A 26,546-nucleotide genomic window follows, 5' to 3' on the forward strand; every position below is an offset into this window, starting at 1 on the left:
GGGTTGATTTAATACAGATGCATTCCTGTGCACGGAATATTTAAACTGTAGTTGATTTGGATACATTTACTCCACTCTCATCATTTCACTGGTGAAACAGAAGATTCCCTCTGCTCCCCTGGTCAGATCTTAGCTGTAAGTGTTCATCCTTAGGAAGCTTTGTTCTACTAAACATATTTTTCTTTTACAAGATCAGAATTGAAATACCTGGTTTGAAGCTATGCGGAATTTGCTGATGTCAGACAGGCTGGGCTGCCCGGGAAGACTAAAACCTGGAGCACTCTCATCTCTGAATCAGCCGATTATGGGTTCAAGCCCCACATGGGGACTTGGAATCAGTCTAAGCTGACTCTCCAATGCAGTGCTGGGGGTGCACCAACTTGTCAGAGGTGCCGTCCTTTTGATGAGACGTTTAACCAAGATTTCATCTGCCTGTTCAGTGAATGTTAAAGAACCCATGGCACTTTTTGTAAAGAGACAGTAGTTTATCTCTCCAGGTGTCCTGGCCAACATTTCCCCAAATAAAAATGGTTCACTTACTCCACAACTGTTTGTGGGGCACCTCTGTGTGCAATCAGCTGTCGTGTTTCACCTACAAAATACAGTCAATCCACTTATAATATATCCTGTAAAGAGTTTGAGGTATCTCAATGATGTAATGAGACGCTATATCAAATGCAAGGATTATTATATATAAATTGTCCCTGGCCTTCCAGGGATTAGAGAGAGAACCAGTCAGTACAGCGCCCTGTACTGATTGTGCATGCGTGTGTGTGGTATGTGTGTATGTGTGGTGTGTGTGTGTGTGTGTGTGGCAGCCGTGTGAGGAGTGGTCAGGCTTGGCGGTGGCGTACTTTACAGTTGATTGATTACCCACTGTCAAAGCTCACACTTGGACACTGGCCACTTGGGACAGGGATTACTGAAGGGCAAAATGGACACGAGGATTATTATTATTATTAAGTGGAACTGCACCCCAGCAATGAGGAGGCCAGACCAGGGGTACGGAGACGTGTGCCAATGAGTGAAAATGCGCAATAATTGAACAAAGCTTTTTCTTGAAAAGATAATATTTAAAATGCACAGACACCAACCAACCCTTTCTGGGCCAGACAGAAAGCTGATAGAACGCTGAATCAGATTTGTAACGTTCAGTTACAGACTGATTCATTGGGGTCATTCTTTCCATTCGCCCACTGAATCAGACCAGAGGACACCTCATAAACCATAAGAGGCCATGTTTGTGTTGCAAATGATTGGTCTGAAATTCCTTAAAGCTTTAGCCTTAAGGCTCTTGTATTACATTTGAACGCTGTCCAGAATTTGGCAAACTCTTAATTGTGAGGCCCTTCTTGTTTGTTTGTAAGTTTGTTTTGAGAACTGCAGAAAAAAAAGCAGTTTCAAAAATTAGGATTGAATTCAACAGTTCAATTGAACTAGTCGCATTCCAGACAATTTGCAGTGGTGAGAAAACTGAATGGATCTGGACCCCAGTGAGATTTGCAATGAAGGATGAACTCAAGTATTTTTTTCAAAATTAGAACGACCTTAAATGTTAAGATTAAATAGCCAAAGTCCGTGAATCTGTCAAGAGTCTCTTTTCCTGTTCCCAGTCAGTCTGTAGTTCTGTTTCCCCAAGGACATCTCAAAGTGTTTCACAGGAAGCGCTTCACAAAGCTTCGACTGTAGTGACTGCGTATTTTGTAGGTGATCATGGCAGCCAAGTAAGGGCTGCTTTCTAGAGCCCATGGGAAGGAGAGGCACTGGTTAGTCTTCTCACTACACTATAGAACCACACGCATGTTGTGGGAGCAAAACTGCGTATTAGTGACCAGTCTTTAATGCTGTGTAATTAAACTACAATTAAACTTTTTATGTGAAAGGCACTATCACTTTTCTCCCACAAAATATACAGTCAATTCACTTTCAGTATATTCTTGAGACGCTTTGAGACGTCGCAAAGATGAGATAAGATGCTATATCAAATGCAAGGATTATTATTAGTATTACTATACAAATACAAACTGTTGTTAATCTGTGTGTGTTGATATGGAGAGTGGGCGCTAATAATGCAAGTTCTTATTCCTGGTTTAGTGCCAGATATGGTGGTCCATATACTCATTGACCAAGTGAAGGGAATTTGACTTCGTTGAACTCTGATAACTCATCTCTCTAAGGGAAAAAGCCTCAGTGATGAGTAATTAGGAGTGGCGAGTTAGGCATACGCGAATATAAATAAATTAAATGTGGACCAGGATATTGACAGCGCGATGACACGATGAGTGTCAGCAACAAGTTAATCCAGCGTCGAGTTATCAGGAGTTTACTGTAATTCATTTGAATAACTTTTGTGTCTGAAAAAAACGCAATTCAAACAAGGTAAGTTGCACAACCCAGCGTGAAAAAGCGATTAAATAGTTGAAAGGACGTTGTGTGTCAGCCTGGCGTAGTGGAACTGCTCTTGCCTCTGAGGCAGAAGGTTGTGGGTTCAAGTCCTACGTTGGGTCGTGGCATCGCATAGTCCAAGCTGTTGCAATGTCGGAGGTGCCGTCCTTCAGTTGAGACGTTAAACCAAGGTCCGTCCTGTCTGGTGGAACAGGCAGACGGGACCTTGAATATCCCTTGAAGCGCTTTGAGACGTCTCAACGTTATGATAAGGCGCTATGTATACAATGCAAGGATTATTATTATTATTATTATTATCATCGCAGTCTTTCTGTCTCTCACCACGATCGCCAATAAAAGTCTACGTATTGCACAGTGTCGCATTGCACAGTACAGTAACCACTGAGTGGAACAAATTCATTTCCCAAACTCTCACGGATGCAGAGGTCTGTTGGCTTAATGACCTGCCACTTATTGCAAGAGCTGTTCTGAGCTCCCCCTCCATCTCCCCCTCCCTCCCTCTCCCTCTCCCTCCCCCTCCCTCTCTCTCTCTCTCTCTCTGTCACATGCAGAGCTGTCGAGTGGCAGAGATTGTGAATGGGTCTGTGCCTCACAGTCACCACTCATTCACATATATCCATCCGGCTGCAGCGTTGTGTGTGTGTGTGTGTGTGTGTGTGCCCTGCACTGTGGTGGCATCACACAGCTCACAGCACAGCACAGACAGAACGCCCTCCCAACGCATCAGCCCTGTGTGAGTGTGAGTGTGAGTGAGTGTGTGTGCGTGTGAGTGTGTGTGCTAACGTTTGCACATATCGATGCAACCCTCGTGCAAATAATAAGCCCCAAAACATACACCAAGTTATGATTAACAGCAGCGATGGGATGCCGCCCTTCTACCACCAACGTGTTAAAATGGAAATCATGTGTGTGTAGGGGATGGGGTGGGGTGTGTGTGTGTGTGTGTGTGTGTGTGTGGGGGGGGGGGGGGGGGGGGGGGGAGACTCACAGCAATAAAAGATTGTGAAAGAACCCGGAGCCCTTGAACTTTACAAACACGTTATTTCCAAATCCAGCTGCACAACACTTGGCAAAGAGCACACACATCTGGGACCCCTCTGTCTCTCCTTCCTCTCTCTCTCTCCATCTCTCTCTCCATCCCCCCCCCCCCCCCCCCCGTCTCTCTCTCCCTTACAGTAATCTTAGTGGTCTGAAAGCACTGTATAGATAATAGCTCTCTCTCTCTCTCTCAATATTGACTGGATCGAGAGACTTAAATCGATACCAAGAAAATACCTCTCTCTCTCTTTCTTACCCGAATACATCAGACTGGTCGTGGGGTGCAGTGGGTTTGGGGGTTTTGGGGGTTGGGATGATGCACTGAAGGGTTGACAGTAATAAACTAACCCCCTTATGGCCACTCTTGGGGGTGTGTGTGTGGGGGGGGGGGGGGGGTGTGGGGGGGGGGGGAGGGCAATGATGGGGGGTCGCGATGGAGCAGATGGGGGGCACCGCTGACCACCGAGAGGTACAGTGGCATCTCAGCAAACCTGCGGATTTCTGGTTAAAATGCGCTGTGGGGTTTCGTTTCAGCGCCTCTCCTCTCCTCTCCTCTCCTTCCTCCCTTCTCTCTCTACACTCTATCCTCTCTCTCTGTCACATTCACTTCCTCACTCACTCACTCCTTTCTAACCCCATCTCTTTCTCCCCCACAATCTCTCTCTCACTCCTTCTTTCTCTCTCACTCCTTCTTTCTCCCTCACCCCCTCTCTCTTCTTCCCCCTTCCTCCTCCTTTCCCCCCTCTTTTCTCCTCTCCCCCTCCTCTTCTTCCTCCTTCCCCTTCCTCCTCCTTTCCCCCCTCTTCTTCCTCCTTCCCTCCTCTTCTTCCTCCTTCCCCCTCTTCTTCCTCCTCCCCCCTCTTTCTTCTTCCTCCTCCCCCCATCCTCTCCTCCATCCCCCCCTCCTCCTCTCCCCCCTCTTCTTCCTCCTTCCCCCTCTTCTTCCTCCTTCCCTCCTCCTCTTCTTTCTCCTTCCCCCCTCCTCTCCTCCTCCTTTCCCTTCTCTTCTTCCTCCTTCCCCCTTCTTCCTCCTTCCCTCCTCCTCTTCTTCCTCCATCCCCCCTCTCCTCTTCTTCCTCCATCCCCCCCTCTCTCCTCTTCTTCCTCCTTCCCCCATCCTCTCCTCCATCCCCCTCTTCTTCCTCCTTCCCTCCTCCTCCTCTTCTTGTTCCTCCTGCCCCCCTCTTCTTCCTCCTTCCCTCCTCCTCTTCTTCCTCCTTCCCCCCCCTGCTCTCTCCCCCTCTCCCTGCTCTCCCCCCTGCTCCCCCCCCCTGCTCCCCCCTCTCTCCCCCGCTCCCCCCTCTCTCCCCCCCCTGCGCTCTCCCCCCCCTGCTCCCCCCCCTGCTCCCCCTCTCTCCCCCCCTGCTCTCCCCCCCCCCCTCGCTCTCCCCCCCCCTGCTCTCCCCCCCCTGCTCTCTCCCCCTCTCCCTGCTCCCCCCCCCCTGCTCTCTCCCCCCCCCTGCTCTCCCCCCGCTCTCCCCCCCCTGCTCTCCCCCCCCTGCTCTCTCCCTGCTCTCCCCCCCCTGCTCTCTCCCCCCCCCTGCTCTCCCCCCCCTGCTCTCCTCCCCCCCTGCTCTCCCCCCTCTCTCCCCCCCCCCGCTCTCCCCCCCCCCCTCTCTCCCCCCCCTGCTCTCCCCCCCCCCCTGACCCACGCTGTGAGTTAACATTCTCGCTTTAAATAGTTTCTCGGCTTCACCAATGGCTCAGGACCGGATGCAGAAGAGCCTTTGGGGACCGCAAATGGCCTATTCAGTTTCATGCGGATGACGCCATTAGCTATTAGTTATAACCCGAGCAGATCCCCACTCAGATGGGAGTGCGGAGCAGAGAGAGAGAGAGAGAGAGTGTCACTCACTCACTCACTCACTGACTGTGTGAGTGCACAGAGAGAGACATCGCTGACACTGTCCTGTGTGGAGGGTGTGTTGTCAGTGTGTGACACTGATCTCTGCTCTGGGTGGGCAATGCTCCTGTGAAAGACCCCCTCCACTCCACTCCACTCCACCCCTCTCTGCCTCTCACTCCATCCCTCCTCTCCTCCCTCCCTCTCCCTCCCTCCCTCTCCCTCCCTCTCTCTCTCTCTCGACCACTCGTTTCATCTCCACACCACTGAGCACTGAGGGGGACGCGGTCGTCTTCGTTCCAACGCAGTGTCCGGAGGCGGAGGCGCAGCTGCGGATCTGTTGCTTTTTTTGTGTGTGGGGGGAGAGGGGAGAGGGTGTGGGGGAGACAGACCAGGAGACGAGCTGATAGAGGCACTGACTGCCTTGACTGAGGAGCACAGGCGAGGCTTCCCACAGCCACACAGCCTCAGCGAAGGTGAGCAAACTCCAGCCAGGATCAGACCCTTTAAACAGCCCCTCTCCCCCCACCCCATCTCTCTCTCTCTCTCTCCCTCCTGCCTCCGCTTAACACGTGCAATGATACCCCCCCCCCCCCCCACCCCACCACTCCAGAGAGAGAGAGAGGGAGAGATACAGAGAGTGATAACTTCAATGCAAAGCAGTAAAACTATTCCCAATTTTGTTTTCCTTTTTTCCAAAAGTGGTGGGTGGAGGGGAGGGGGATGGAGGGGAGGGTGGGGGGTGGGGGGGGGGGATCTCAAATCTGGGCATTAAACTGCAACCCGATCGCTTTGGGTGTTAGTGTTAGTTAGGGAGATGGAGAGATGGGGTGGGGGGGGGGGGCACAGAGGGAGATGGGGAGAAGGGATAACGGGAAAGGGGAGAAGATGACGTTTGAATATCCATCAGAGAGGAAGGGCTTGTTTTACAATGTTAACTTTTGCAACGCAACAAACTGTGTGAGAGACACAGAGATCGACCCCCCCCTCCCTCCCCACCCACCCACCCAACCCCGCACCCCCCCACCCCACACCCCCCACTCCAAAACCCTCGCCCGCAACCTCTCGCTATTTTATTGGGCAAAGCCTTTGGATCTGCGAGAAAAAAAACTTCTTTAAACTAACTTTTTGACTTGACTGTACCTTCCTCAGGTTGCGAGTTTGCTGTATGTAGTGCATATATTATATTATATATTATATTATATTATGAGTGTGTGTGTGTGTGTGTATATGGTATGTACAGTATAACCCTATATAACCATCTGCATAATGTTATTGGAAGGTATTATTAACCTCGTTTAAACGTGCTGTTGCTGACAATGCTGTTGTGTTTATGTACAGATCGTGTTTGTTAATGTTAATCCCCCCCCCACTACTTAGTTGGGGTGTTTTTTTTTAGTTCAGAACTTTATTTGGCAAAGTGAAGTTGCAGCCAGTTGATTGCATGTGCTGTGGAGGTTGAGTTATGGTGTGTGTGTGTGTGGGTGGGGTGGGTGGGGGGGGGGGTGTTTGCTATGGGTTTATGGCGCAGAGCTGAGGCTCTGTCTAATGGCCTGAGGGTTTGACTCTTCCGAGTGCAGTATCGATTACAGGGCCAAGTTGCTGTATCGGATTCGGCACATCCGGACTTGCAAACTCCCTGCCATTCAATCGGGCTTTGCCAGAGCCCAGCACTTTGCTGGGTCTTAATGCTCCCTCTGCCCTCTCTCTCTCCTCCCGAAACCTTCGCAGCTTCTTAAGATTCCCCGGGCGGGCGGAGGCGAAACCTTATGGCAAGTTTCCTTACTCCGCGCTCTCCTCTCCCACCCCCGCCCGCCCGCCGCCCGCCGTTTACCCAGCGGTAAATGGCAGGAACCCGGTTGTTAGTCGATCGGCGGATCGCTTTTTCAGCGTGATAATCCTTCCGCAAGAATAGTTTCGCCCGCAGCATACGCAGCCGATCCACCTTACGGTATGTTCTGTGAAGCGCTTTGAGGCGTCTCGATGATGTGATGAGGCGCGATGTCAAATGCAAGGATTATTATTAATGATAATGCGAACAATAATAATCCTTGCATTTATTATAGTGCCTTTCACGTCGAGGGGACGTCCCAAAGGGCTTCACGGGGTATACTGTGAAGTGCAGTGACTGTATTTTGTAGGCAAAATGCGGCAGCCCAATTTGCGCACAGAAGTGTCCCACAAACAGCCATGAAGTGAGAGACCGATCTTATTTGGTGGATTGTCAGCCAGGAATTGGCAGAAATAGGCATCCCATGTAGCCACAGTAATGCTCTTAGCTACTTATAAATAATAATTTAAACGCTTATCAAAATGATTCCTAGACTTTTGTTTAACTTTCAAGATCGAAACTAATGAGATTAAAGGTGCCTTTTTAATCTGCACAATTAACCCTCATTCATCCTCATTATTGATCCGATACTAACACCCCCAGCGGATGAGATAGCATTGCCTTGTCAGAACTGTACAAATTCAATTTGTGATACAGTATTGAAGGGCTCAGCTTTATTCAGTTTGATTCTTCTGATTTCTCTCTCCCCCACCATCCCCCCCCCCCCCATCCCCCGCAGTTCTGGGCTGTCAGCCTTTGTCAAACCTGTTCACTTTGAAGTGCACTTGGAGGAGTAATTTAACCTCCTTCCCCCGTTCCCCCCCACCTTTTTTCCCCAAATAATTCATATTGCCCTCCGACTCTTATTGTTAATGTTTGAAAGTGAGATTGCTCTTCAAATCCGTTGAAATTGCCGCCCCAACACCTGGGCAATCTCTTCCAGCCGTTACCCCCTCCTCTCTCCTCCTCACCTCCCTTGGCTCCACCATCGGCAGCTTTCAAACACGGTGCCCTCTGTGGGTTTCCCTTTCCGCTAAAATATAATCACAATAATCCTTGGATTTGGTTTAGCCCCTTTCACGTCCTACAACACTTCACAGGATTCACTGTGAAGTGAAGTGACTGGGTGTTTTGCAAACGCGGCAGCCCAATTTGCGCACAGTAATATCCCGCAAAAGGTCATGCAGTGAGCAAACAATTTTATTTGGGGTGAGAGGAGATTATTGACCGAGGCTTTTCAAATGGTAAGAGAAGAGCATTTGGAACGAAATGTAACTTTGGATCCAGTTCCCCTCCCACTCCTCCCCACTCCACTTTGAGATGAGCACGTGACTTAAACTCACATCCGTAACTCAGACAAGATGATACGGACTGGATGGCTTGAGTCGGCTGAACACTGACCCAGACTGCGGCGGCTGTCTCCCTCTAGGTGTCGAGGAGTGGGGGTCGGAGAGGCATTAGGGTGGATGCGCGCTGTGTCAGGCGGGTGGGTGTTTCAGTGAGTTGGGTCAATGCCTTGGGATGACCTCCCGACATGAAAGACCCTATTACAAACATAAAATGTTGTTGTTGTTGTTACTGATGCATGTCCCTGATCTCTCTCCCTCTCTCTCTCTCTCTCTCTCTCTCTCTCTCTCTCTCTCTCTCTCTGTCTCCTCTCGATCAGGTTTGACCGATGTGCACCCAGCCTGGGACGGCACCGATCGCATTCAGATGGAAACCCAAGCCCCCATCAGCAACCCCCTCTCTCTCCAGCTTGCTCACGACCGGGGGCGGCAGCGGGCAGATCCTGACCCCGATCCGGGGGACACGCAGCTGGGAGCCGTGCTCTCCATAGACCAGATCCGGTCCATCAGGGCCAGCAACGACTACGTGGAGAGACCCATCGTCGTCTGCTCCAGGCCCACGACCAGCCCGTCCAGCTCGCAGCAGAAGTGGGAGAGGACGGCCGAGCCGAGACAGGGTGGCCTGGACCAACACTCGGGCACCCAGCTCCACCACTCCGCCGTCCAACAGCATCTCAGCAGGTCCACCAGCACAGTCAGCTCGGCCTCCAGGGGTAGCACGGCCTCCGACCAGAGACTCCTGGCCACCTTGAGCTTGTCCAACCCCGGCCCGGGGATTATCAGGGCTCAACCCAAGACTGAGTTCAAAGGCCAGCTGGACAAGGGCGCGGGAGCGGGCGAGGATTGGCGGAAACACGCCATGCGTTGCGAGGGGTGCGGCAAGTGCAAGTGTCACGAATGCACGGCTCCCAGGACTCTGCCTTCCTGCTGGCTGTGCAACCAGAGGTGCCTTTGCTCATTGCAGAGCGCCGTGGAGTACGGCACGTGTCTGTGCTGCATCGAGGGCCTCTTCTACCACTGCTCCACCGACGACGAGGACAACTGTGCCGACAATCCCTGCTCCTGCGCCCAGGCCCACTGCTGTGCCCGCTGGACCGCCATGGGCTTCATCTCCGTCCTGCTGCCCTGCTTGTGGTGCTACCTGCCCGCCAAGGGCTGCCTGCGGGCTTGCCAGGGCTGCTACGACGAAGTCAAGAGGCCTGGGTGCAGGTGTAGCTCCTCTAATACTGTGTGCAGGAAGGTGTCCAATGCTCCACGACCCAAATCCTTCGAGAAACCTTTATGACCAAGACTTCGTGCAAAGTCCGTGACTGCTGTTAAACCCCTGTGGAAGTTCAGAAGGGCACATTCTCCAGAGTTTCTCGGAACTGGGTTCCATTCCCTCCCTATCCCGTGAATGACCTGTGTTCCATGCACTAAGAACGGGACGGAAGGGGAGGGAGAAGAGGAGGAGAACAGGCTTCCAGCTGGTTATTTGAAGGGAACACCTCCCAGCAACACACAATGGCTACACTTTGGAAAGTCCGAGGCTTTATCATTGCATTGACCCAGGCAAAAAGGGATCATGTATTCTCTTCGTGTTAAGCACCTTTTTTTTGTGGATTCTTTGTTCAGTGTAGAGCTGGCGAGGTCATAGCTGCCAGCGGATTTCAGTATTAGCATCTTCAGAGCAGCAAACCTTATCTGTATTGGGGAGGGGGCGAGATTTTGGATCCTTTTTGTGTCCTATGGGATGGGCTCTTTTGGCTGAGTTCCTCTGAAAATGGGGAGAATGTTTTCTACAACACTCTCTCTCTCTCTCTATCTGATAACTTGCAGTACAGGCAGGGGGATGGAGTGGAGGGGGAGGTGTGGAGTCTATTGGCAGCAGGTCCTGTCGACAGCCAGCCAGTTTATCGGGAAACCACGAGGCTCCTCTCCACTATCAACGCATTAAACATTTATCGCTTGCCTTAGAAATGTGATCTACTCTATTGAAAATATATTTTATTTCCCCTCCATCACCAACTTCGCTCTGCTGTACGTACTTACTCCTGCAGCTCAGTCGTTTTAACTCTTTGTTGACTTGGATTGCGAAAGGTGAGAGGCAATGTTTAAATACCAGGCAGGATGTTCTTACTGTGAGAGGCACTTTCAGCCCCGTTCCTAATCATCTACACAGTGTTATTTTTCGTAGGGAAACTCTCTCTCTCTCTCTCTCTCTCTCTCTTACCTGTCCCCGCTCACTCAGTAATGATCTTTGCAGTTGCTGGATTGAGAAATTGATGTTCAGGTGTTTGATGCAAAGCCAGGCATGTTTCTTTGAAATGCATTATTGCATTTTAGCACTGAGACCAAAGCCATGCATCCACCCCACTCTCTCTCCTCTCTCTCTCTCTCTCTCTCTCTCTCAATCTCTTTCTTCTCCTCTCCTCCTCTCCCTCATTCCCCCATGTAATGATTTTACCGAATATTTGTTTCCCTGAAGACAGTAAAGGCTCTATTTGTGGTACAGTAAACACCTGATAGCTCGACCCTGCCTGGCATTTAAGTCATCGTGCTGTCAATCTCATGGCTGCATTTATTTATGTATTTATACATATAACTAACTTGCCACTCCCGATTACTTGTCACTCAGTCCCTTTCCCTGGGAGAGACGAGTTAGCAGGAATTTATTGGATTTCCTAACTGGATTCCTGAATAAGCAATTCTAGTCGTGCAAATGGGAGCTGTAACCGATGGGTGTTTAGTTTTTAAGGAACCCCATTGAAAAATCCTGCATAGCGAAGCTGTCTGTGAACCTCTCCAGAGGGGAAGTTGGCAAGGGAAAGATGGAGGCCATGTCCTGCTTTAGTCATATTCCCACCAGCCACCCAATAACGTGGTTCCCTTAGACAGACTGTTACATACTTGCCCTTTAAGTCCCACTGCTGTAGCTCCGCGCTGGAGTGTGTATGGTTTTGCTGTGGTGCGGCTGACAGAATGGTAACTTCATTGTTCAGCTGTACCACGGGGCAGGTGTATTCAGGTGCCGCGGAAAGTGTCTATGCCGGTTGGTTCAGCTGTATTGAGTACAGATGCATCTGCAGCATCTTCTGTATGTAAATTTACTGAGAAACAGGCAAGAAGTGTCCCATCCCAAGAGATCTGTTGGTTGATCCTTCCATCACCTCCGTCCTTTCTCCCCCCTCATTAGTCTATCCTTCTAAAATGATAAAGGGATTTGATAGGGTAGATACAGAAAAACTATTTCCTCTGGTGGCGGAATCCAGAACAAGGGGGCTTCAGTTTAAAATTCAGAGCTAGGCCATTTAGGAGTGAAATCAGGAGGCACTTTTTCACACAAGGGTAGTGTGGAATTTGGAACTCTCTTCCCCCAAAAGGCTGGGGATGATGCTGGATCAATTGAACTTTTCAAGACTGAGGTGGATAGATATTTGTTAGGTAATGGTATCAGTGGATAAGGGGCAAAGGAGGGTAAATGGAGTTGAGGTACAGATCAGCTTTGATCTAATCGAATGGCGGAACAGGCTCGAAGGGCTGAATGGCCTACTCCTGTTCCTATCTTCTCTACTTCATCAACACTAATGTACTATTGGAATGCTCCACTGAACGCCTCCCTTCCAAGTTCCAAATGCATTGATCGCTCCTCTCCGTATGCTCAGTTTTCCAGTCAATGATAATCACTCTGTCTTTTCTAAAGAGACTGTTGAACCTTGCGGTGCCATCATTTTTTTTTGTTCTTCCTGCAATCAAAAGACTTAAACAGACTTGATATCGCTTAACTACTCCTAATCTCATTATCGGTTACTCGTTTCAAACTCAATGGTGTCCTGCACCATGGCTTCAGACTTTCTTCCTGTTTATCAAAATCAGATCTATAAATCATAGATTTCAGTTCATTTACCTTATATTTCTATGTATTTTTCTGTTAAAGTATCCTCAGACTCCAATCCGTGCCTCGTAGTTCTAACAAATTACTTATGTTATATGATTTTCAGTTTAACACTTTTAAACAACTCAGCCTGATTAACATTGTTCGAACACTTGTCTGTTACACACCACCATCGTTACATTCTCAGTCAGAATAGTGTCTGTTACACATACTCCCTTATTACAAGACTGTTATAAACACTATCTCTGTTGCACACCTATTATTAAGCATCAGTTATAACCTTTATTTGTTGCACTCCTCATCCTTATTACAAAACTCTAATATAGAGCTATCTCTTTTAGGCTATAGGGCCTTGGTGTTTGTTTAACCTCGCTCATTCTGATTCTTCAAGTCAGTTGCTTGGCTACTAAGGCTAGCACTCTGTTGAGGAAGCAGTGTAAGAGAGTGGACTTCTGACATTCAGACCCTCCACACTTATTACGATGCTCGTTTGCACTATAAGCTGCAGTAGTGAAGAGAGACTGGTTTGATGTTACTGTAAACCACAACAGGTAACTGAGTTACAGTTAGTGTACATCAATCCTTCCTGTTAAGGGGTGAAAGTCAAATCAATGTTGTTAAATTGTTCCCAATTTTTCTTGTTTTGGGGGGCTAGGGGAGAGAGGCGGGGGAAGGAAGCCAATTCGATTTCCTGTTAAATTCCATTGTAGCAAATTATCCTAAGCTTCAGAGATGCCTCCTTCCAAGGAGAATTTGTGCAGATGTTTGGATTTCAACTCTGCTTTCAACTGGCATCGACCAACAAGACTCTTGGATAGACCCTAGAGGGTAAAGTTGGTTAAGAGGGAAATGGACCATTGAGTTGTGTGTTGCCTTGGCTAGCGAGGAGTAGTGGGGGAGAACAGAGAAAGAGAGAGCGAGAGATTTACTCTGATCTCTTTTTCATCCCCCACACCCCTCCAACTATTTGCCTTCGAGTATTATTTCGCCTACAAAATATACAGTCAATTCACTTTACAGTATATTCTGTGAAGCGCTTTGAGACGTCTCAAAGGCGTGATAAGGCACTATATCAAATGCCAGGATTATTACTATTATTACTATGAAAGCCATTTGTCTTGACTCAAAATAATTATTATACATTTATATATTTTTGAACTCTTTCTGGAAAGGATTCCGACCTGCCTTGTATTAATGCCCTGGCTATTTACTGCATTGTCCCTCAGTTAGGGTGAGTCACTGGCATTTAGCGTTGACGTGTGTCAACCGTCTGGATGAGGAGTCGTGTTTTTTGGGGAACTGACTGGCTGGCTGGCAGGTGGGAAGAGGGGGTTGCTGTTTGCAGGTAACCTCTGCTGTTTGACATTACAGAGCGGGGGAGGAATCAAAACTCTCCCTATAATGAACCTTAGACAGAACAGAACAGTGAGTGGATGAATTCTATGTATAAGCCATACAGATTCTGCATGGGGGAGGGGGAGGGTGGGTGCGGGTCCCAGATATTTGGACTATAATGCAGTGACACTTTATTGCCTGGACATAACTGAGCACATGTGGGATCACCAGTGCGGTGTGTAATGGGAACTTCATGGCTCGGGACGTGTTGAGAGAGAGAGAAAGATCTGATGCTCTAAACTGGTCGGAGTTACTTTCTTTGGGCTGTGAACATACCCTAAAAATCCGCAGATATTTGTTAAGTCAGTTTTGATTTTTTTTACTGTCTTTGTTGTACATACAATATCATTAATACTGTGAATGGTGCCAAGAATGACTCTCTGCTTACCGGTACATTGTACATTCAGGTGAATGAACGTCTGACTCTGTCTCTTGCTAAGACTGGGCCCTATTTGTCGTATATACAAATTCTTATATTAGCATTGCTTAGGTACAAATTGACAGCCTGTATATCAATCAAAAAAAAATACTAATTTTTAATCTTATTTTGTATTTTCTTTTGTTTTTTGGCCAACATGTTTAGTCTAAATATATTTATTTGAAGTTTTATTTTATAAAAAAAATATTTATTGAAACACAACACCCTTCTAGACAGTTGGAAACTGTACAGGACTTTACTGCAAGGAGATACAAATGTAAGGGTGGCACTACAGAACTGAATAAAGTATAAAACAGATATATTAATTTTCAAAGTAAGTTGCTTTGTTTGATTTTATTTATTCGTTTAGCAGAAACTGAGAACGGGAGAAATATTCTGCTCGACTGGCTCCCCGGCCTCCTGCTTTTCCCTCGTGCCCTCTGTTCTTACCGCGCTTTGAGCTGCCACACTATATAAATGCAAGTTATTGTTGTTGTCTGTATGTGACTCCATAACCCATTTGACCCCTTCCCCATGCAATCCACTTCACAACCCTCCTCCCTGTATGACACACTCCATAATCCTCTCCCCCCCACCCCCACCAACCCCTACATTCTACTCTATAAACCTTCCTCCCCATACATTTCACTGCAGTCCAGCTGAAGGAAGATTCACACACTGAGAGTAGGCACTTAGCGATCATATGGAAGAAAAATGAAGTAGGTTGATAATTATTATTATTATTGAATAATAATAATAAATTTGGTCACTCAATCCACGACTGTTTGTGGGACGCTGCTGTGCACAATTGGCTGCCGGGTTTCGCCTGCAAAATATACAGTGAATTCACTTTGTGGAATATCCTGTGAAGCGCTTTGAGATCACTTTGGCACCCCTGCTTAAATTTCCCCTTGTATATTCTACTCAATCCACCGCACTGTACATCCCTATCCTTTCCTTCCGACTCTGCATTCCACTGCGTAACACCATCCGACAGACTGTATAATCACTCAATTACCCTCCTCCACTGTAAATCCAGCCAATAGCCCCCCCTCCACTCTATACTACACTCTATAATATCCCCCACAGACTAAATCACACTCCCCACTCCATCCACTGGCATGTACATCACACTCGGAAGCATTCATTTGGAAGCTGGTTCTTTGAAAAGAATTTAGTCGAAACAAAATTAAGACGGAATGTGAGAATTTTCCAGAATTCTGCCGGCCGTTAAACAATAAGACAACAGTCTCGAGGCTAAAAACCGTGAATAATTTTGGGCCTCGGATACAAAGTTTGGACCTTGGCTCGGAGAGGCACTGTGTTTGGCACGGCTGAAGAGAGCCACAGAAATGTGCACTTGTCTCTCTCTCTCAATGGTCTCTGAAGAGGACTGATTGCTGGCCCCAGACTGAGAGAAAACTCGTCTTGTTTATTTCTTCTGTAACAATGCACAGCAGAGGATGTGCAGTGGCTTTGCAGTGTATCCTGTGAAGTCTCTGATACCTTGCGATTAACAGACACTTCTTACTTATCTTTGGGGACAAAACAATGTAAAGGGCCTTTGAAATGACAAGAAGGTGCGCTGCACATTTCAATCGGAAAGGGACACAGAGGGATAAATAGCGGCCCATTCAGATCCATCTGTATAACCTCATTTACACAATAATGTCTCCTCTCTCTCAAGCGCTGTAGAAAGCACAGAAGCTGGAAGCTGTTTACTTGTCAGAGAGTCAGATCTGAAACTATGGCCTCAATTCAAAGAGCCAGTGAGTGGAGGCTTGTTTCCTTTCCTTCTCTCAGTTCTGCCCCGCTGTCTATAGAGACAAGAAGCTTAAGAAAGCACTTTCCTCAAGAAAGGGGGGAATAATATTACAATGCTCGCATTTCATTGAACGGAAATGACGTCCAAACGGTTCAGCGATTTCAGTAAAGAGTGTTTGTAAGTGAATATAACAGCCAATTTGCACAGAGCAGTGAATGATCAACCTTTACCTGGAGGGTTGTTGGCTAGGACATCAGGAGACAACCCCCCTCCCCTCCATACACATCTTTTCAAATAGTATTATGTGATATTTAACATTCACTTGAAGAGACAGATGGGACCTCAGATTAACCTGTCATTCCAAAGGATGGTACCACTGACAATGCAGTGTTCCCCCATCACTGTGGGGGAATGTTAGGCGAGACTGTGATCTTGATGTAGGAATATTGCCCCCTCCCCAACAAGCAGCTATACTGTTGAAGGAATTATCTGTAAGATGCTGGGTATCCATTATTATACATACAATAATGGCGTTTTGCCCACAAAATATACAGTCAATTCACTTTGCAGTATATCTTGTGAAGAGCTTTGAGACATCTCGAAGACGTGATAAGGCGCTGTATCAAATTAAAGTTTTATAATTATTATTATAAACTACCAGACCCACTAGATTAGATTCCAGCCTTGAACTGACACCCGGGACTCTGACATTCTCTGTATAAACCACACAATCTCTTTGATTCAATTCCAACGTGTAATTCACTCCAGAACATCCATTATTCTATATACAATGTAAACCATCAGAACTCTTCAATTCTACCAGGTTCTGTAACCTGTAAATCGAGTGCCTCTTCCTCCCTGTGTAACCTGCTGGTGATTGCTTCACCATCAGCTACTGCAGAGCTAAATCATTGAGTCAGTGCCATGTAGCCCCTTACTTCATTGCCCCTCCTGGATTTTCTGCATCTGTGGATTCCAGCTGCTGTCCATAGCTGCTGGACAGGGTTAAAAGTCCCCAGCGAAGGGCGAGCTCACAGCTCCGTGGGACCTCCATCGTTGAAAGGGTTAAAAAGTCCCAGTGGAGAGAGAGCGAGCGAGCTCACGGCTGCCTTATCATTCCGTTGTTCAAAGGGTTAAAAGCTCCCAGTGGAGATAGAGCAAGCTCACTTGTGCTTGGACCCTCTGTTATTGAAAGGGTTAAGATGTCCCTGTGGAGAACAGCAAGCTCACGGCTGCCTCGTCTCTCCGTTGTTCAAAGGGTTAAAAAGGTCCCAACACAGAGCAAGCTCACTTGTGCCAGGGCTCTGCGCTGTTGACTGCAAGTGTGCTTGCCTCTGGGAGCCGAGTCCATTGTGTGAAGCCCACTGAAGAATGTATGATGATGCGTTCTTCCCAAACCCCCCCACCACCCCCTTATCATCCACCCCCAAATGTTTCACACCTTAGTTTGTGAACCGCTGAGTCAAGGCGTGTATGTGTGTGTGTGTGTGTGTATATACGTCTGAGTCAGGTGCAGATGGCCACAGAGGCTTCTTTTGCCCATCATCATCACTGCGATCAGCAGCTTCACAGAGGCATTGAGCTTGCTAAGTGAGGCGTACCATTCAACAGGAAGCAAACAGCCAGCATCCCCATTGTCTGAACACCAGGCACATGCAATCGCACATTCAACAGAGAAAAAAATAACCCTCTCAGATAAGCTGCCCGGGGGCTAAACAGGCTGTCAGAGGCTCAGGCTCCGTGTAAATTTAATGCCGCGCTTTAACGCAGTCTGAACATTTGCCATCAATCAACCCTCATTGCTGCTTTATCAGTGCAGAATTCACAGCACTCACTGCACAGGTTAGAAGGTCCCCTCCGTCTGTCTCCTCCAGATGAAGGCAGGGAGTCAAAAGAACCTCCCTGTAACTCATTTCAAGATCCTCACACTTGTCTTCAAATCCCTTCACTGCCTGGCACCTCTCTACCTCTTCGACCTACTTACTCCTGAAATCCACTACCCGCTGACTCCGCTTGACTGGCTCCAGCCTCCTGCATGTCCCTCGTGCCCTCTGTGCCACCATCATCAGCCACGCTTTCAACCACTACGCCCTGAACATTCTCCCTCTATCCCTCTGCCTTGCCCTTTCCTTCTTTATCTTCGGGTCACGCCTGAAAACCTTCCTCTTTGTCGTGCTCCGCCACTGTCAAGCGCTCTAGGATGCTACACTGTGTGAGGGGCAAGTTGTTGTTGTTGTACACTCCATCCTACACTGTCCTTTGTCCTCTTCACACTCTAATCTGTGCTGCTCAGTGTCCTTCTCACTGTGATCTGTACTGTTCCACCGTTGTATTGTTTGATTTTCCAGTGAGTACCTGTATGCTACACCGTTGCTATGTATTCTGTATTTAGGCACTAAGCTTTGCCTCTGACAAGCACTTTAAGAACATAAGAGCAGGAGTAGCCCATTCGACCCCTCGAGCCTGCCCCGCCATTCAACAAGATCATGGCTGATCTTCTGACCTAACTCTAATTACCTGCCCTGTCCCCATATCCCCTAATCCCTCTATTTTTAAAAAATCTATCAGTCTCAGCCTTGAAGATGTTCAAGGACTGAGCATCTACAGCCTTCTGGGGTAGTGAATTCCATAAATTCACTACCCACTTTAATCTGACCCCCCCACCTCCTTTTTATCTTGGTCAGCAGCCGGGAGTCTGACACACGCAGAAACCCATCACCATGTTTAACGGTATCCAAACCAAACTGAGAATTCCATGCATCCCACCTACACATGAAAATCCCAGATATAGATTGTCGGAATGGAATATGCACATTCTCCCTGGAGAGACCCATTCTGCTTACCTAACTCCGGAAAGTATTAGGCACAGGTTGGCAAGAGCTGAGGCTTGGGGACCCCAGAGTGTGCGTTGGGGTAACTGCTGGAGTCTAACCAGATAAAACCGCATTACTTGCCATTGATGTTGCTGCCTGGCAAGCTTTCCCACTGCTTATCCAGCTAGGATCAACTTATCCGCAAGGGCTTTGGTTTGTCCAGCTTACCCGTCAGGCTTGCAGGGTTAACAGAGGTTGAGTGGAAGGATTCAGCGCCCCCAGTGTCTGGTCTGCCCTTTCAAGTCCTGCCAATGAGCCAGCCTGGCTGTGTTATCATCAGCTGTGCCATGGAGTACTGCTGATCCACTTGATTCAGGAACTGGACTATCGATACCACCAACTCCAAACAGCCCTGGATGTAATGAACCAGTACATTGAGCAGGGAGCTGGGTCTGAGTGACCTCCGCCCCACCCCCCCTTACACTCCCCCCACACCCAGGCGTGAGAAGGTTCCGTGAGATTGTGAGCACTGTGACACCTAGCTCATCATCCATTTGGCTCAAAGATGCAAACTGATCTCTGACGATCTGCAAGCTATGTTAGTGTGAATCAAGTCGCGCACACAAATACGCTGGTGGCTTTATCGTTTAATCTAAGCCTTTGTCAGTGCCAGGCAGCTGGCACCAGCCCCACTGCATGTCCGTGCAAAGGCCATCCTTCCACACACACAAGCGCTGGGCCGTGTCGGAGTAGTGAACGGCACCACAATGGGAACTCGATCAATCAAAACAGACAGCAGGAGGCAAAGGCAATGTTATCATGTGTCAGCTTGGCAGCACTCTCTCCTCTGCGTCAGAACATTGTGGGTTCAAGCCTTGCATTGAGACTCGAGCTCAGAGTCTAGACTGCCTCGTCAGTCCGGTGGTGGGGGTGGGGGGAAGCGGCTGATATTCCGAGTTGCTGTGATTCAGGTAAGATGTTAAACCGAGATTAGACAGAGGCTCTCTCTGTTTATTCATGTCTACGTTAAAGATCTTATGGAGGTTTGCCCCAGTGTCCTGGCCAGGTAAAACACACAGTCAATTCACCTTGCAGTATATCCTGTGAAACGCTTTGAGAAGTTTCAACAGCTTGATAAGGCGCTATATCAAACGGAAGGATTATTATTAATATTATAAATTGGTGGTACCTTCCATTGTTGGTTGTGGAACCTTATTGTGTTTAAACTTGGGAGTGAAAATGAGTTTGACCTCTGTTACTCTCAGCGACATTCTTTTTCTTATTCTTATTCTTTTGAATCCTTATTCTTTTAAACGCTCCCAAATATCCTCCAACTCGTATCCTCTCTCTGTTTTCAACACCCCTCTCGCTGTCTGTACCTTCGGTCAACTCCCTCCAACTCCCACCGCCACTACCCCACCCTCCTCACTTCTCACGTGGCTCAGATTTCCACATTGCATTGTTAAGCACTCTTAGTTGCTCTACATGAAAGCTGCTGTATTAGTGCCAGTCGCTGCTGGAGCCAGTCGGTTAACTAACGACCAGGGGAGTCCCATAGAATAGCGGTTAGCGCGCTTGCCTCGCAAGGGAGAGGATCTGGGTACAATTCCCTGGGAGGGTGTGAAGCTTTAGGCAAGTTTCCTCGCCCCAAACACCCCTGTTTACCGAGCAATAAGTTGGAACCTGCTTGTGAGTTGATCACTTTACTTTTTCTAACAAAAAATCCCATTAAAAAATAATAATAATTTGATCACTCAATCCGCAACTATTTATGAGACATTGCTGCGTGCAATTCGCTGCCGCGTTTTGCCCACAAAACATAGTCAATTCCCTTTACAATACTTTCTGTGAAGCGCTTTGAGACATCTCAACAACGTGATAAGGCGCTATATCAAATGCAAGGATTATTATAAACAGGCCAAGTTTCCCTGCACGGCAGTACAGGGCATTGCCGAGCTGCTTCCAGCTTTGCAAAGTCCCTTTCAGTATAAGTCCAGCGTCAGACAGAGGTGCCATTGTGCTGCCATATGGTGATATAACACACTATGAAAAATCCTATCAGTGACTGTATTGTTTGGTTCCCCCCCATTCTGTTTGTCGTAAACCATGGAGATTGGGACTGAGTGAAACGGCAGGGTTTGACTGTTCACCTCTGGACGTCGCCTTAAAGGGCCACTGTCTTCATCAAAAAGTGCGTGGCAAATCTTTTTATCGTTTGTCAACAAGCGTTCAATGCAGCAACGTGAATTGTGTCCAATGCATCATTGTGCTACTTGTACATGTTGAGGGTCTGTCATGTGTCGACCACTAATGCTGGCAATCTTTCTTTAGGTGTTTACAATGGGATTTCTCATTATCCCATTGTGGAGACATGACTAAGGGAGATTCTGATATTCTGGTGAGGAAAATGATACATGGCTCTTTTGCTTCCTTCTCTTTGTTGTTGTTCCCCATTTTCCTAGAAAGAAAATCACTTCAATTCTAGTTTACACAGAGCAGCTAAAAGTCTCCTGCCTCTGAATGGGTGGCTCAATGGATTGGGATATCACAAGGAATGAATTATTGAATTTCACCCCAATATCCTTTCACGTCTGCTCCTTGGTTCCCTGCCAACCTGCCTCTGGGAAAAACTTTCTGCTGTCAAGCATTTAAAGCATCCGTCATCAGCAATGTAGCTTCCGTGGAGACTGAGGTTTTATGTCGCCACAAGCCAAGCCACTGAAAGAAAAACATTACAGGAACTGGAGTAAAGAGAGCTCGAGTTGAGCTTCTAATTTAACATGTACAGTTGGTGAAGGTAGGAGAGGAAGCTGTGGGTGACTTGCAGAAATATTTTTAGTCTGAAGGACTCATTTTTTTTGAGGGATTATTACCTCCGGAAAGCAATCTGCCAATTGAGTACCAAGTGGGTTCCTAGTCACTACTGAGCAAACATAGGCGTATGAAGTAAGGAAACTTGCTTTAAGTTTCACCCCGCCCGGAAATCAAACCCGGATCCTCTCACTTGTAAGGCGAGTGCGCTAACCACTGCGCTACAGGACTACAAACTAGATGGTTGAATTGTGTGCGGAGAGGGTGGAATGTCTGTGATTAGAGAGCCAGGCCCCAACCCTCAGCCCATTCTGAACTGAGGACTGAAGTCATGTGCACAGTTGTTTCCACTGTTGTGAATGATAATAATGAAAAATAATAACCCTTGCATTTGATGCAATGCCTTTCATGTCAGGAGGACGTCTTAAAGTACTTCACAGGTTATACTGTAAAGCGCAGTGATTGTGTATTTGTTCGTAAGCAAACGTGGTAGCAATGTCCCTCAAATAGCTATGGAGTGAGTGACCAATTTTATTTGGAGGATTCTTGGTCGGGACTCTGGGAGAGAGAAACTCCCTTCTTTTTTCGATTATTGCCATGAGATCTCACCTGAACGGGCAGATCTTGGTTTCATCATCCGAAGAATGGCATCTCTGACAAAGAAACACACCCCCAGCACTGCATTGGAGGCTCAGCCTAGACTATATAAACTCAAAGTCCTGACCTTTAGCTGGTCCACTTTGACCAGTGGACACAGTCTAGGCTAACGTTCCAATGAAGTAAAGGAAAATGTAATGATCTTTGTCTTGAAATTACCCTTGGCAACTCTCTATTTATGTTCTCTTGTTCTCTATGTTCTCTTGTTCTGCTGTCTTGATGCAACCTAAACTTTTGTTCTGGGTTTATTTTGTCAATCCCATTTAACACGATATACACCTCTATATAAAAACATGTTATATCACCAGCATCCTGTTTGCCTTGTTTATCACTGCCTCACACTGTTTTGACATGAGTCAGCTAACACCTCTAGATCTCTTTCAGCTTCCCCCTTAGCAAGTTCTTTCCCATCCATGTACATGTGTTTCCTATTTTTACTTCCTAGATGTAGCATTTATCAGTGAAGTTTTTAACTTCATTTGCCAGTTTTCAGACTATGTCAAACTCTCTTTATATGACCTTTTCTGCCTCCTCTGATTCCACATTTCCCCCAACTTGGTGTGATCTGCAAATGTAACTATCTTACAAATTTAACGTCTGTAAATCCAGGTCATTAAATATACACTGTCTTCCTTGGTGGAGAGGTAAGTGGGGTTTCCTTGGAGCTGAACTAGCTCCACTCTGGCTCATCGGCAGGACTGGGAAAGGTAGACCATTCACTTGCGGCAGGGAATCCTGCACTTAGCTCCTGTTAACCCTAACGGGTAGGATGGTCTTAGCTGGAGTAGTGGGAAGCTTGCCAAACACTTATCAATGTACAAGTGGGATGCATGGAAATCTCAGTTTGGTTTAGATAGTCTTAAGCACGGTGATGGGTTTCTGCATGTGTCAGACACCTGGCTAACCAAAATAAACAAACAGACAGACAGACAGACAGACAGACAGACAGACAGACAGACACACAGACAGACAGACAGACAGACAGACAGACAGACAGACAGACAGACAGACAGACAGACAGACAGACAGACAGACATACGTACATATAGGGAACCAGAAAAGGGGGGCCAGTGAGAGTACAGCAGTTTGACTTAGCTCCTCCAACAAGGACTTTCTGCTTCCTTTCCTTCAACCTTTTCTGAATCCATGTCCATATCTTGCCCTTGATACCCAGTGACCACAGTTTGTTGTTGCTATGGTTTGATGATATGAACTGCGACATAGCAGGAAGTAACACAGAGCCTGATGCCGATATAGGATCTCGCTGTTTTATGCCAAACAAAACACTCATTGTATAATGGAGGTTGGCAATGTAAAGGCCACTGTCATTTTATGTATGCTGTAATTTTAGCTCATCAAAGCTTTTCCAGAAGGGAAGATGTATCATCCACATTTTCCCGTAAGAGGATTTTTAAAAGCTCATTGTAAATCCAGATCCTGGCAAATTGCATTATAAAGCTAGTGAGGCAATGACAGAATTCGAAGAGAGAAATAACACAATCAGTCTTCAAATCCCTGTGAAATTCTGCTGGCATTTTTTAGTGAGATAAAGAAGTCATAAAGACCTTATTAATGAGTGGGGTTCATTTAACCCTATAAAGGCCATATTTTAAGACCACTTTAATACCAGTGATGATTCCCAGTTGATACACGTTGGGGTAAGGATGTTACATTAATAATGATCGTTGTGCTTTGTAAAACACCTTTCATCCCGAATTATTTCACAGGATTTACTGCAACTGTGTATTTTGTAGACAAACATTTTATTTTGGAAGGGAGCAAAATGGCAGATTAGACGCAGGTTGGATGGGGCACATGTTGCCTTAAGTTAAACATTCCTTACATACTGTTTTAGCTGGTTAGAGTCCAGCAGTTACCCCGATGTACACTTTGGGGTCAACAAGCCTTGTCTCTTGCCAACCTAAACCTACTACAATCCGGAATGAGGTAAGCAGAATGCATCCCTCCAGGGAGAGAGTGCGCATCCCATTCTATCAATCTATCTCTGGAAATTCTATGTGTAGGTGGGATGCCTGGAATTCTCAAACATGGTGATGGATTTCCGCATGTGTCAGACAACCAGCTGACCAAAATAAAATCAGCTGTTGTTGCTTTCAGCCATAATAGGCAAAAGTTGCTGCCTTCATGATGGGATACGTCTTGTGTGGTCTATGGAAGAAACAGGCTTGATGGGCCAAATCAATATACACTGTCACTCCACTTAATAGTATATCCTGTGAAGCACTTTGAGACATCTCAACGACATGATAAGGTTATATAAAATGCAAAGATTATTATTATTATTACAGCCTCCACTCTTGTTTCCCTCACGTGTGCATTCAAAGAGGATGTGCAGATAAGGGAGAGTGTTTGTGTGCTGGTATTTATCGCATGGGGTCTTGTAAAGAAACATCAGCTCTGGAATAGCCCTACATTAGCAGTGTTTGAAGCAGAAGTAATGATGCCTTGTGCTGCTCAAGCTGAGCTGAGATGTTGCTGTAGTCTTGGAGGTGCCTCGGCTTGAATCCCAGGGTCCTGAGGCCCGGCTCTGTGCCAGGACTCGGGATGTTTTGAAACAGGAGTGTTTCCTCTCCCTCTCCGGTGTTCTCTCGCCATGGGCCCAGAGGAAGGAAGGAGGGCAGCTGTTTTTCCTGTTTCTGTGAGCGGCTTGCAAGCCACAGAGGGACTGCGCTGGGTCAGAGAATAATAATAATAATCTTTGCATTTGAAATAGTGCTTTTAAGCTGCCCTACACGAAGGGGGCTATATTTAAAGTGCATTGACTGCATGTTTTGTGGACGAAATACGACAGTAAATTGTGCACAGCATCCCCAAACAGTCATGGATTGAGCGACCAATTTAATTTGGGGATTGTTGGCCAGGGCACTGGGAGAGAGAAACCCTAACCCTACCACTGAGCCAGGCTTACACACTGTATTGTGAAACAGTCACATCACTTGACAACCATTCCTGTAAAGTCCTTTGACACATTTAGAAACCCAAGACGCTACAAAAGTTTAACTTCTTTTAATTGAATTATTATTTGTGGCTACGTAGCAGGAAGCAGAGGATATAACAATCCTCATGCTGCAGCCCTAACTGAGCCCCTCTGACCAGTGTGGCCCATCATTGATGAGCTGTGGGATGTTGTGCTGCTCAGAGGTATTAACTGCCTAGATGGAAGGGCTTCACACAAGAGAGTTTGCTTTTGTGGGTGGCACACATTCAGCAAAAGGCAAGGGCAACATCCAGGAGAGGAGGAACCAGATCTGTAGCAGATATTTACAACAACACAAGATTCACATTTAGACAGAACCTTTCATGTCGGGAGGAAGTCTCAAAGCATTTCACACACAGCTGACTGGGGGGGGTGGAGGGTGGAAGGGGAGTTGCCAAAAGTACAGTGGAAAAGATGTAGACCTTAAAGCAGGTTTTGAAGCTGGAGAGGGAGGGAGCAAAGCAAAGGGACGGTGGTTTGGAGTTCACGTGGGATTGAGAAACTAAACCCAGAACCGTATTTAAGGATGGACTGAGCCAATAGAACAAAAGGACATGGGTTTACATTTACAAAAGTGAACAGTTAAAAAAGCTTGATGCAGCAATGGGAGATGGTAAGGATGAGTGTTCTAGAAGGATAAGATCAAATAGTCCAAAGGGTCTTCTTTATCCAAACTCATCTTGTGGTTTTGTTTATATGACAATAATAATAATGATAATCCTTGCACTTGGAAAAGTGATCCGCTAATCAACCAACAACCGGGTTCCTACTTACTACTAGGTAGACAAAGGCATGTGGAGCAAGGAAACCTGCCCACATTTTTTTGGGAAGAGATTATTAACTCTGGAAAGCAATCCACCAATGTACCAACAACTTGATTCCTACTTACTGCTGGGTAAACAGAGGGTTGTGATGTAAGGAAACTTGCCTAAGGTTTTTCCTGAAAAATTGGAAGATTGTGCGGAATTTTGGAAAATCCCCAAATTCCCTAATTTTTTTGTAGAGTTTTCGTCCGACAAAGGATTAACATCAGGATTGAATCGCACAGTGGATGAGCTTTAGCAGGAAAATCTGACCGTCAGGTTTCTGTGTATGGGCAGACATTGGTTGTTGTGTGTTCTGGCCACATGCATGCACCAGATGAGATGAAATTCCTGAACCAGGTGATATCCCCAGATTTATCACCAACTGTTAAAGTCTTTGACAACATAAAACCCAGTCAGCGTGAGGCTGACCCAACGTAGGTGGTGAGAGTATCGCTGCTATCAAGCTGGATCGCCTGGTGATCTTCACACGATCAGGTCACTGTAGTAGGGATTTGAGCCTTCAGTCTCTCAACCCAATCGGCCGC

General features: G+C 47.0%; 1 protein-coding gene across 1 annotated transcript; it reads left to right on the plus strand.

Annotated features, from left to right (window-relative positions):
* Positions 1-5,481: 5,481 nt before the first annotated feature.
* LOC103177262 (protein sprouty homolog 2) lies at positions 5,482-11,651 on the plus strand. Its single transcript, XM_042340678.1, has 2 exons — positions 5,482-5,763; positions 8,785-11,651. Exon 2 carries the CDS (start codon positions 8,832-8,834, stop codon positions 9,747-9,749), a length of 918 nt encoding a protein of 305 aa, XP_042196612.1. The 5' UTR covers positions 5,482-5,763; positions 8,785-8,831; the 3' UTR covers positions 9,750-11,651.
* Positions 11,652-26,546: the final 14,895 nt, after the last annotated feature.

This window comes from Callorhinchus milii, unplaced genomic scaffold (genome assembly GCF_018977255.1).
Source record: "Callorhinchus milii isolate IMCB2004 unplaced genomic scaffold, IMCB_Cmil_1.0 Scaffold15, whole genome shotgun sequence".
Taxonomy (NCBI): domain Eukaryota; kingdom Metazoa; phylum Chordata; class Chondrichthyes; order Chimaeriformes; family Callorhinchidae; genus Callorhinchus; species Callorhinchus milii.

Coding starts and splice junctions, on each gene's coding strand:
- LOC103177262 (XM_042340678.1), top strand. CDS start 8,832: ATGGAAACCCAAGCCCCCATCAGCAACCCCCTCTCTCTCCAGCTTGCT.